The sequence below is a fragment of the Podarcis gaigeae genome, assembly GCF_964106915.1.
Source record: "Podarcis gaigeae genome assembly, chromosome: 17".
NCBI lineage: Eukaryota > Metazoa > Chordata > Lepidosauria > Squamata > Lacertidae > Podarcis > Podarcis gaigeae.
The window spans coordinates 37164904-37177104 of NC_139694.1; the positions used below are offsets into that span (position 1 = coordinate 37164904).

The 12201-nt window shown below is 43.8% G+C and overlaps 1 protein-coding gene and 1 long non-coding RNA gene across 7 annotated transcripts in view; one reads left to right on the forward strand and one right to left on the reverse strand.

Moving 5' to 3' along the window:
* LOC310835343 overlaps window positions 1-12201 on the reverse strand; it is a 233228-nt gene that overhangs the window by 195039 nt on the left and 25988 nt on the right. The gene's annotated exons all lie outside the window — the stretch shown is intronic.
* The window catches only part of PFKFB1 (6-phosphofructo-2-kinase/fructose-2,6-biphosphatase 1), a 24678-nt gene continuing 12477 nt past the window's right edge, over window positions 1-12201 (forward strand). For 3 of the 6 annotated variants that reach the window (XM_083719250.1, XM_083719253.1, XM_083719254.1), the window contains exons 1-4: window positions 8825-8984; window positions 9530-9655; window positions 9779-9875; window positions 12096-12162. In XM_083719250.1, the coding sequence (XP_083575376.1) occupies window positions 8894-8984; window positions 9530-9655; window positions 9779-9875; window positions 12096-12162 (381 nt within the window). In that variant the 5' untranslated portion in view covers window positions 8825-8893. Of the gene's footprint in view, window positions 56-5076; window positions 5303-8824; window positions 8985-9529; window positions 9656-9778; window positions 9876-12095; window positions 12163-12201 lie in introns of those variants that run through there. The other 3 variants (XM_083719251.1, XM_083719255.1, XM_083719252.1) reach the window with 2 other exon arrangements.

The window sequence follows — 12201 nt, forward strand, 5'->3', positions numbered from 1 at the left end:
GGAGTTTAAGGCTCCATGCAAGCCACATGTTTTGACTCTGGCTTTCTAATTTCAGGTACATTCAGGAGCAGGTTATCATTACCAAACTCTGTAAGGCGTGCACTCTGTACATGCTCATAAGAACATGGTTTAATTGGGTAGTGCAGCTAGCGCTGAACCTTGACACCACACTCCAGTGCAGCGTATCTCGACCAGGGGCCATATGGCCCCCCTGAGGCCTCCAGGATATTTCAAGGGGGCCACAGGTGCAATTATATAATTATAAAAAATTATAACTAAAATATGTTCTATTTACAAACAAAATAGCTACCTTTCTACTGGTAGGACAGGGGGCCACATGAAGAAAACAAGGCTGGAAGGGAGCCATGGTCAGAAAAAGGTTGAGAAACCTTGCTCTAGGGTCCCCAAATGACTGCACACAGAGTGGCAGCAGAATCAGCACCTGGGCCAGTATGGGCATGCCAGGATGCACTGGTGTGGCCGCTGGTTGGCACAGCATCTTAAAAAACAATAACATAGGAGCTGGCTGGCTGACCAAACATGTACATAGTTACAAATGCTCTAGTTTTTAGTATTATTTGTCATTTAAAATGCTGCCTTTTCCACAACAAAATGGTGCTATATTCCTGAGTAAATGTGCTTAGTATGAGGACTGTAGAAGCAAACTTTCATTTTGTTTGGGTAGTTTTGACGGCGCTATGATTTACCGTATTTTTTGCTCTATAAGACTCACTTTTTCCCTCCTAAAAAGTAAGGGGAAATGTGTGTGGGTCTTATGGAGTGAATGCAGGCTGCACAGCTATCAGAGAAGCCAGAACAGCAAGAGGGATTGCTACTTTCACTGCGCAGGGATCCCTCTTGCTGTTCTGGCTTCTGAGATTCAGAATACCTTTTTTCTTGTTTTCCTCCTCCAAAAACTAGGTGCGTCTTGTGGTCTGGTGCGTCTTATAGAGCGAAAAATACGGTAACTGAGTTTTAACATGAGAAACTGCACATGATCCATGTTTTCTCTCTGTGTGTGTTTTTTTTAATCAGGGTTGGCAACTTAGTTTTGGACTGAATTGGATGGGGGCAGCAATACTTGGGGAAGGAAGCGTTAAAAGTTGTCCCCCTTGCTGCTTCCCTGATCAAAATCACCCCACTTCCCCAAGCTGATATAAATTTTCCTTTTTTTTAATAAATTTTTTATTAGGGGTTTTTACAAAATAAAGTACAAAGATAAACAACCTTTCTTTTATCTCAACAGAGTTTCATAACTTCTTTGGACTTCCTCACATCTCCCGCTGCCATTTTCATCATCATAGATTTTTTCCATGCAATTTATCATCTAATTTGCAAATTTTATAACCACTTATTTAAATATAATCCTCTGTAAATTAATTTCTCTTAATCTCACTTTACATCCCATTCCGATCCGATTTTGTGGTGGCCAATTATTTATGATCAAACATCCTACTTAACTTTCCACCAAATCACAATATTTTTGTAAATAAATCTTAAATTTCCTCCAATCTTCTTCAACCCTCTCTTCTCCCAGGTCTCGAATTCTGCCAGTCATCTCAGCCAGTTGCATATAGTCCATCAGCTGCATCTGCCATTCTTCCAGAGTGGGTAGATCTTGAGTTTTCCACTTCTTGGCGATAAGTATCCTTGCTGCTGCTGTTGCGTACAAAAAGAATGTTCGGTCCTTCTTTGGCACCATCTGGCCGACAATGCCCAGGAGGAAGGCCTCTGGTTTCTTAAGGAAGGTATACTTAAATACCTTTTTCAGCTCATTATATATCATTTCCCAGAAGACCTTCACCCTGGGACAAGTCCACCAGAGGTGAAAGAATGTTCCTTCATTTTCCTTACATTTCCAACATTTATTGTCTGGCACATGGCATATTTTGGCTAGTTTAACTGGGGTCATGTACCACCTATATATCATTTTCATTACATTTTCCTTCAGAGCATTACATGCCGTGAAGTTCATCCCCGTGGTCCACAACCTTTCCCAATCCTCAAACATAATATTATGCCCAATATCCTGTGCCCACTTTATCATGGCCGACTTAACCATTTCATCTTGTGTATTCCATTTCAACAGCAAGTTATACATTCTTGAGAGTACTTTAGTCTTAGGTTCTAACAATTCTGTTTCCAACTTCGATTTCTCCACCTGGAATCCTAACTTTTTATCCTTTTTAAAAATTTCTTGAATCTGAGCGTAATGTAACCAGTCTCGCACTTTGTCTTTCATTTTTTCCAAACTCTGCAATTTCCAATTATTGCCCTCTTTCTCTATTATTTCCCAATATTTCGGCCATTTGGCCTCCATATTGGGTCTTTTTCGGGCCTTAGCCTCCAGAGGTGATAGCCATCTTGGAGTTTTATTTTCCAATAGGTCTTTGTATTTTGTCCAGACATTAAACACTGCTTTCCTGACAATATGGTTCTTAAAGGCCTTATTGATCTTAACTTTGTCATACCATAAGTATGCATGCCAACCAAATGCATTGTTAAAACCTTCTAAATCTAACACATCAGTGTCCTCTAGAAGTAGCCAGTCTTTTAGCCAGCAGAAAGCTGCGGCTTCGTAGTACAACCTTAAGTCTGGCAGGGCAAAGCCCCCTCTTTCTTTCGCATCAGTTAATATCTTAAACTTAATTCTGGGCTTTTTGCCCTGCCAGACAAATTTAGAAATATCTCTCTGCCACTTCCTGAAGCACTCCGTCTTATCCACAATTTGCAATGTTTGAAACAAAAACAACATCTTAGGCAATACATTCATCTTAATAGCAGCAATTCGGCCTAACAAAGAAAGCTTCAATTTTGACCAACTGTCCAAGTCTCTCTTAATTTCAGACCAACATTTTTCATAATTGTCCTTAAATAGACTCAGATTTTTTGCTGTTATGTTTACCCCTAGGTACTTTACTTTTTTAACCACAGTTAGTTCTGTTTCTCTCTGAAACCGTTCTGACTCTGCATCTGTCAAGTTTTTTCCCAACACCTTAGTTTTCTGTTTGTTTAGTTTAAAGCCCGCTACCCGACCAAAGTCCTGAATCAATTGTAACACTCTTTTTGTGCTAGATTCTGGCTCTTGCAATGTCAAAACAAGGTCATCTGCAAAAGCTTTAAGTTTATATTGTTTCGCTCCGATCTGAATCCCTTGCACCAACCGGTCCCCTCTAATCAAGTTCAAGAGCACCTCCAGGACAGAAATAAACAGCAAGGGGGAAATCGGGCAGCCTTGTCGTGTCCCTTTTTCAATCTTAAACTCTTCTGTAACCACATTGTTGACTATCAGTTTTGCCTTTTGTTCTGAGTAAATCGCGTCAATCCCATTTTCAAAACCCCGCCCCACTCCCATTTCTTTTAAATTCCCCTTCATAAATTTCCAAGAAATGTTATCGAAGGCCTTCTCCGCGTCTATAAAAATTAGAACTGCTTTAGTGTTAATATTTGTTTGCAAAAGTTCCAAAATGTCAATAATGTTCCTTGTATTAGCAAACAAATGTCTTCCTGGGAGAAAGCCTGCCTGGTCTTTATGAATTGTCTCATTTAAAACTCTTTTGAGTCTTCCTGCCAAAACGTCAGCAAATATTTTGTAATCCACATTTAAAAGGGAAATGGGACGGTAGTTCTTAAGTTGTGTCTTTTCAGTTTCTGATTTTGGTATCAATGTGATGAAAGCTTCCTTCCACGATTCAGGCGCCTTCTTTCCCTCCATAATTTCATTGCTGACCTCCATCAGTGGTTGAATCAAATAGTCACTTAATATCTTATAGTACTTGGAGGTCAAGCCATCTGGCCCTGGAGACTTGCCCAACTTCATATTCTGAATGGCCTGTTCTATCTCTAATCGTGTTATTTTACTATTCAGGAGTGATCTATTTTCTTGTGATAGTTTTTTAAGTCCATTTTTCTCCAAAAATTTTGCAATCTCTTCCTCCTTTTGTGGCCCTTGAGTGTATAGTTTCTTAAAATATTTCTGGAAACATTTTCTAATTTCCACCGGGTTCTGAATATTCCTTCCTTCTATTTCCAAATTTGTTACTATGTTCAGCTTTTGTCTCTTCTTCAACTGCCAAGCCAGCAGTTTCCCACATTTATTAGCCGATTCAAATGTTTTTTGTTTCATTGATTTAATCTTCCATTCTATTTCCTGATTTATCAGTTTGGAATATTGTGCCTGATGAAGTTTAATTTCTCTCAAGATCGGCTGTGACTTCGGGTTTACTCTTAGTTTCTTCTCTAACTCTTTAATTTTCCCCAAAATCTTATCCTTTTTCTCATTTTGTAATCTTTTCTTTATGGCGTTCTGTTGTATCAAGAACCCTCTCATCACAGCTTTGCTTGCGTCCCAGATTGTTCTTTTTTCCACAGCAGTGTTCAAATTTATCTCAAAATAGTCCTTTATTGTTTTTTTGGCCTTCTTGATAATCTCCTGATCTCTAAACAAGTTGTCATTCATCTTCCATCTAAAGGAGCCGGTTGGTAATAATGTCATGTCCATTTTCAACGCGTTATGATCGGAGCAGGTCTTTGGGCAGATTTCCACTTTTGATATAAATTTTCCTTGGGTAAAAAGACACTTACAATACATACCTATATTTCCTCTCTAGTCGGGCTAATTTCTGTTTCAGGACGGCTGGGAGGGAATTCCAGCTGGGGAAAATGCTTAGATCCCTTCTATATACTTCCCAACACCCCTACCCCCAGCTACTTTAAGATGATAAAACAGTAACAATCTAAATCAGTAGATTCAATCAACTGTAGTTTGGCCCTGACACTCAGTTCTGAAATAAATAACATCTGGCAACCCTAAGAACAAGCACTAGGCTCTTATTGAAATCCGGACATTCCCAAGATATGGAGGAGGCTGCATGTTTGTCCTGATGAAAGATCCCTGATTGCCTAAGCTACATAAAACAGCTGCAATTATTTTAATCAACTCTCAGTCCTAAAAGATTGCCTGCAGCACACACACTCCTGCTTTTCTCTGAGCCAGGCCATGGTCTTGTCTCATACTCCCAAGCCTCGTCTCCTCCTCCTCCTCCTCCTCCTTCCTCCAGCTGCAGGGATAATATTAGTGCTGACCTTTCCGTCAAGGCCACATGGCTTCTTGTGGAAAGACTCCCCGGATTGTTTTGCCTCTGGCTGAGCAGCTGCTATGAATGACACCCCAGCAGCACGAAACTTGACCCCGAGGGAAATCCTCCTTGCTGTAGTGACCCAGCAGATCCCCCAATGCCACGGCTCCTAGAAGATAAGGGAGACCGATCAGCAATGGAGGAAAAACCTGCCAAAATCCCAGGTAGGGCATGTCCCAGTCGGCAGTCAGGTTGACAGATGACAGAGTTCTAAGAAGACGTTGGGTGGGTGTCTAAGCAGTTCAAGAGCAGCCAGGATGTCCTCTAACTGTCCATTCCTTAGGGCCTCAAGCGTGGCAAACCTGCAGTCAGTGGCGTAGCGTGGGTTGTCAGCAAGTAATTTGCGCCCCTAACCCGTGGATTTGCACCCCCTAACCCCCAGATGTTGCCCCCAGTGCGGCCGGCCCCCCTTGCACCCCCCACGCTACGCCACTGCCTGCAGTGATCCTTTATTTCTAGTGTGGGGAAATGGGGAGTTCTTAACCCTGGTGGGAGTTGTCCAATGTTCTAGGAAACTGTCTGGTTCCCTTCCTTTTCTCTTCTGTCCTTGCTGTTAACCCTCATCAAAGCCCACAGTGTTTATCCTTGAGTTGCATAAGGCATATTGTATTTCCTGGCCTAGCACACACGCAAGCTACAGCAGGCTGAAGAGAGTTGTCTGCACATCTTGCTGAAATGCTGCCCAAGCACAGGCTATAAGCCTGCAGAGAATTTGCTAAGCTGCGTGATGCAATGCGTAACCTGTGTTGAAATGGGCATGCTCAAAATGATCATCCCCGTGTGGAACACAGGAGTCCAATAAACTCTGGATGCTGTGTTGTCAATGTATTTATCTGAATGCACAGCCTGCTTCATCCCCAAAGAGCTTGTGCTCACTCTGGTGAATGTCTGCTTTCGCTTTGCCCATTTTTACTTTTGCCATGTGGCCATCTAGTGGAAAATATTCTGTGAGAATCTGCAGCTTGTTGTTAGCGATTTAGGGTACACAATCCCCTGGGATATTCTTCTTCCACAAGCCCTGGTTGTATCCACACCATACAGTTCAAGAACTCTTACATTACTTTAACAGTCGTGGGGAATTCTGGGAACCGTAGTCAGTAGAATGTGCTGGGAATTGTATGGTGTCACTGTGACCATCAGTGGATTGCGGTCTCTGTTCCTGATGGGTCTCCTCTGTAACTTTTTGCCCACGTTCCTTACTTCCCTGCCAATGGTGGGATTAAGTAAAATTTAATCTATGCATTTAAAACTTGAATAATTTCAGATGACGTTCTTAGTGAAGTCAGAAGCAAACAACAACAAAACATACTAAAGCATTATTTAACATTAAACACTGGGCTGTTTTACTGGGGATTTTACTTTCTTTTTTGGAGGAGTGTTCATGTTTTGCAAAATGTCAGCTGTGTTAATTATTTATAAGATCTTGCTGCACTTTGATCTCATGTCAGCTCTTCTAGAAGTCCTCTTCTGTTTATCTCTCATTGTCCCTAGGAAATGTTAGCAAAACAATATACACTTGATGAAGCCAATTAGAGCAAAAAAAGCAAACAATGGTAGATAAGGTTATTCTTTGTAGCTTGGGTCCAGGTGCCCTGTATCCACTGAGGGCCCTTGGAAATCTACAGCTGAGCTTTTTAAAATAAAAATACCCTTTCCCATACATTATAGCTTTTAGTTGACGCCCAGGTGCTTAGCAAATTTAGAACTCTCAACAGAATAGAGAAGGTCGGCTTCTCTCCCCCCCCCCCCCATCTTATGAGTTTATGGCTGCTTCTAGTTGTTTCTTAAGAGGTACCATTTGAAAACCACTTCTTAGAATTCTCTACAACAACCTGGCTCAGCCTTGGGTAGAAGTTGTTGGACTTTACACTCCCATCATCCCTGACTGTTGCCCCTGCTGGCTATGGATGATGGGAGTTGTAGTCCAACAACATCTGGGAACCCAAGGTTGAGAAAGGCTGCTCTACAGTGCCACCTAGTGTAAGCCTCCAGCTCTAGTACGTACCCCTGCCATTCAATAAACCAGCAAGGTTTCCACAGTAAACCTCACCAGGAATTGAAAACCTTCCACTTTGCCCCAGAATCTGACACTTTGGCATGGGTCCATGGCATACGCCTTCCTGGGTTGAGCATACAAGCTGACTCTGACGCTGGTTCTAGTACTGATTCAAGGTCATCCATTCTCCCCACCCTCACTGACCTTAAGCCCTGCACTTTAAAAAGCCAGAGAACAAGTTAGTTGGTGCTGTGGTGCTGTTAGCATGGTCAGGTTTGTCCTTTAAGAGGAATTGGATGTGGTGGGGTCTTTGGAAATCTGCATGGTTGTGATCGCACCCACAGGCAACACAGAATTGAATCCATCGCTTGTGCACTAGCCTGAAGTTCTCTGCTTTGATTTACTTATTTATTTAGAAAAACAAGCCTCTAATCCAAGGTTTGTCAAACTTGGGTCTCCAGCTGTTGTTGGACTACAACTCCCATCATCCCTGACCACTGGTCCTTCTAGCTAGACAAACACTGAGGTAGTCTATACAGCTGTAAAGGAAAATAGGTTGGCAAATTTTACTAAAAACATAGAAAACTATTGGACAGGGAGGCTGGGATTTAATGTAATGTAGTTACTGACCACTATTCACAGTCCTCTGTTTCTCGTTTCTTCCTGTTTCATAATTTGTCATTTAAACAGAATTTTAATTCAAAATTTACAAAAGAAAACTGTCACTAAATTATGCGAACTCGCACATTTTAAAAAGTTATTCTATTTGTGGGAATTCTGGGAGGAATTCAAGGTAGCACTATGGGAATTGTTCCTTCAACACAAGTATTTCAACTTGTCAGACAGAACCAGCCCCATTCCCCCTCTTGGGCTGCTCTGGGGGTTCTCCCAGCCCCCACAGAACCACTTTTGGGGGCATAGGAAGAGAAGGGGGAAACCCTGTTATGTTAGCAAAAGTCCTTGCATAAGCTTCTATTAGCAGGACACCCTAGTTCAGGCTTCCTCAACTACAATTCCCATCATCCCTGACCACTGGTCCTGCTAGCTAAGGATCATGGGAGTTGTAGGCCAAAAACATCTGGAGGTCCGAGGTTAAGGAAGCCTGCCCTAGTTGCATAGTGCCCTGGATCCATCCCTAAGGACAAAATTCTATAGTGTTATTAGCTAACCACTCTGTAAAACTGGAATTGGGATATGGGGTCTCTGACCTTGGGAGGTGTCAACTCTTACATTGCATCAGTTCAGAAGAACAGAATGGATCGGGAAGGCAGGGGAAAGCAGTGGCGTAGCATGGGGGGTTCAGGGGGGGCCGGCCGCACCGGGCGCAACATCTGGGGGTTAGGGTTAGGGGGCGCAAATCCACGGGTTAGGTGGCGCAAATCCACGGGTTAGGGGGTGCAAATTACTTGCCTTGCCCCGGGTGCTGACAACCCACGCTACGCCACTGGGGGAAAGGCATTGTTGGGGGTTGGGGGGGTCGGAGGGCTTCCATTTCTAGATAGCACTCGCTCCCTCGACTAACAAATGTTAAGAACAGCAAGGAACTTTCTTCCCAATAGTAAAGTGAGCTTGGTCAGACGTTATCTCCAAGTTATCTGTAGTGTACACAGCGGTGGGAGTTCAATGGCCAAACTGTCCTACACTGAACCTATTTTGCTTGCATACACAAACACACACACACACATGACAATCAGTAATCTGGAGCCTGCGGCAAGAGGCAGACAGTCCAGTTTTGGAGAACAAGTAGGCGATCAGCAGGATGTCTGGAGCGTTTGGGGAGCTCACTCAGACGCCTTTGCAGAAAGTATGGATTCCCCGCACCAGCAAACGCCTGCAGCAACGCAGGGGATGTGAGTTGGGCTCTGTTCTGCTCCGATTTGGGTTCTTTCTCCCCGAAGAAGGCCAGATCTATTTTATTCAGCACCAGGCTGGAGGAATTAGCTTGATTGAGGAACAGCCTTTTAACTTGAGGGAAATGTAGACGGGGCAATATTTGTATTTAACGAATGGGCTGACCTCAGCCCAACTTCTGGTGAAGAAGAGACCCTGGCTGTGTACACACCACACCTTTAAAGCACATGACTTGAATCATGGGAACTGTAGTTTGCTAAGGGTGCTGAGAATTGTGGCTCTGGGCAGGGTGAAATATGGTTCCCAAGATTCCTTGGATAAAACAACTGCCTATGGCATAAGGCTTCCCTTGTCATCTTTTTTTTTTGCTCAAAGGTCTCTGGTGGTTCTAGGAATGCTAGAATTCATGGACTATAACTAGTGTAGAAAAAGATGCAAAAGTTTAAGGTAGGGTACTGAAGCTTTGGCAACTCCCGTGGTTTTGCGGGCGCTCTCTGGCTTCATCACATAGCACATCAGTTCCTCTTTCTGCCTCTCTCTACAGCCTCTGTGCCACAGTTCACCAATTCACCAACCATGGTGATCATGGTGGGTTTGCCTGCTCGAGGAAAAACCTACATCTCCAAAAAACTCACCCGCTACCTCAACTGGATCGGGACCCCCACTAAAGGTAATGGTGGGGAAGGGGTTTGTTCAGGGTGGGTGGACGCTTAGATTGGAGGGGGAATACACACTGCTGGGGCAAGGGGACTCCTTGAAGAGCCCCAGCCCACCCTAGTCTTCATCTCCCCAGTGTTCAACGTTGGGCAGTATCGCCGTGAAGCCGTCCAGACCTACAAGAATTACGAGTTTTTCAGACCAGACAATGAAGAGGCCATGCAGATCCGGAGGTGAGGAATTCTCCCATCCACAGGTGAAACTCGGAAAATTAGAATATCATGGAAAAGTTCATTTATTTCAGTAATTCAACTTAAAAGGTGAAACTAATATATGAGATAGACTCATGACATGCAAAGCGAGATATGTCAAACCTGTATTTGTTATAATTGTGATGATCATGGCGTACAGCTGATGAAAACCCAAAATGAACAATCTCAGAAAATTAGAATATTAAATGAAATCAGCAAAACAAGGACTGCAAATAGAGCAATATTGGACCTCTGAGAAGTAGAAGCATGCATATGTACTCAGTACTTGGTTTGGGCCCCTTTTGCATCAATTACTGCCTCAATGCGGCGTGGCATGAGTGCTATCAGCCTGTGGCACTGCTGAGGTGTTATGGAAGACCAGGATGCTTCAATTGCAGCCTTCAGCTCTTCTGCATTGCTCAGTCTCATGTCTCTCATCTATCTCTTGGCAATGCCCCATAGATTCTCTATGGGGTTCAGGCCAGGCGAGTTTGCTGGCCAATCAAGCACAGTAATCCCATGGGCATTGAACCAGGTTTTGGTACTTTTGGCAGTGTGGGCAGGTGCCAAAGTCCTGCTGGAAAATGAAGTCAGCATCCCCACAAAGCTCGTCTGCGGAAGGAAGCATGAAGTGCTCCAAAATCTCCTGGTAGACGGCTGTGTTGACCCTGGACTTAATGAAGCACAGTGGACCAACACCAGCTGATGACAGGAGATTTTGGAGCACTTCATGCTTCCTTCCACAGACAAGCTTTATGGGGATGCTGAGTTCATTTTCCAGCAGGACTTTGGCACCTGGTTCAATGCCCATGGAATTACTGCAGGGCCACAGGCTCCCCACCCCTCATGTAGTGGCCAGGGTGTTGTATGTAGCAGATCACCACAGCTCAGACTCCACAGGATCCCAGAGCTTACATTTGCCTTTCAACCTGGCCAGCAAGGCTTCTCGCTGCTGCCAGGTTATAAGCTAGAAGCATTTCAGTGTCAAACGCCAGCAACAGACTTTGGTGTTATTTTTTTTTTAATACCCTCCCCCTGTCTGCCACATTCCTAGATAATCCTTTCAAACATGTTTTTCAATGTCAGAGAGAAACATGCCCAACTTTTCCCCATAACCTTGAAGCTGTTGCCCGAAGCTATGCTGCAGATGTGAGTAACAAGAATCAACAATAGAAAGAGCCAAGATTAAAATAAAAATAAAAAATTCCACAAGGCTAGGCTGAAGATAAGACTCAGCGTCAAATCTCCAGGAGAAATAAAAGCAAGGAGGAGGCAAGGACCATCTGAGCCACTTCAGAGCCCCCACTGGAGGGCTGAGTACAGGACAGCCTCCCCCTACCAGGGCTTATCCAGCCATCTTTCACTACAATTCCCATCGGCCCCAAACAAGCATTAAATTGAATAAATGTAAATAATGGCAGAGAGCTAGTGGAATGGAATGTCTAAACTGCAACTTCTTACACAGGAAGTCCCTCCATATCGAGGTTTCGCTTTCACTGTGAACACTCTAGGTCAGAGGTGGGGAGCGTGTGGCGCTCCTGATGTTTGTACTCCAACTCCCATCAGCTCCAGCCAGCATGGGCAGGCATGATGGGTGTTGTAGTCCAGTTACCGTATTTTTCCGTGTATAAGACCAGGTTTTCCTCCTAAAAAATAATGTCAAAAATTAGGGGGCGTCTTATACATGGATACATCTCCCCCCATTTTCTTAAATCTGAGTCCCCCAAAATAGGAGGCATCGTATTAACCATCCCAGGGCGCTCAACCACTGCCACAATGTCCTTTCTTCTACTAGATCAAAATGAGCAGATAACAGCAAAGGTTGCTAGGTTCATAGGCAATCAGAATAAGGGCCACTAACTGACGGCTGATTCAGGACTTTAAATTGTGCTCTTATATCAAATTCCCTTTTCTGCATATACTGTGATGTTTTGCTGTTGCTATGGCCATTGGCTACTGCGAATAAAGTTTTATCTTATCTTATAAATGGGGGTTTCTTATAGACGGGAAAATACGGTTCCCCAGCCCTGCACTTGAGCAGGCCACTCTTTGCTCCCCATAATACTGACTCACCTTGCAAGGGTGTCGTGAGGACTGTGAAGTGCTTTGAATGCTCTGAAGGGCCGTATAAAAACGAAAGGTTTGGTTATTATTACCCAAGTCTGGAGGTGGGTTTTCACTTCTCCTCATATTCGCCAACAGACAGTGTGCATTAGCCGCTCTTCGGGACGTCCAAACCTATCTGAGTGTGGAAGAGGGACAAGTTGCGGTAAGGAGGCAAAAGCCCGTATCACTCCTAAGAGTTCCT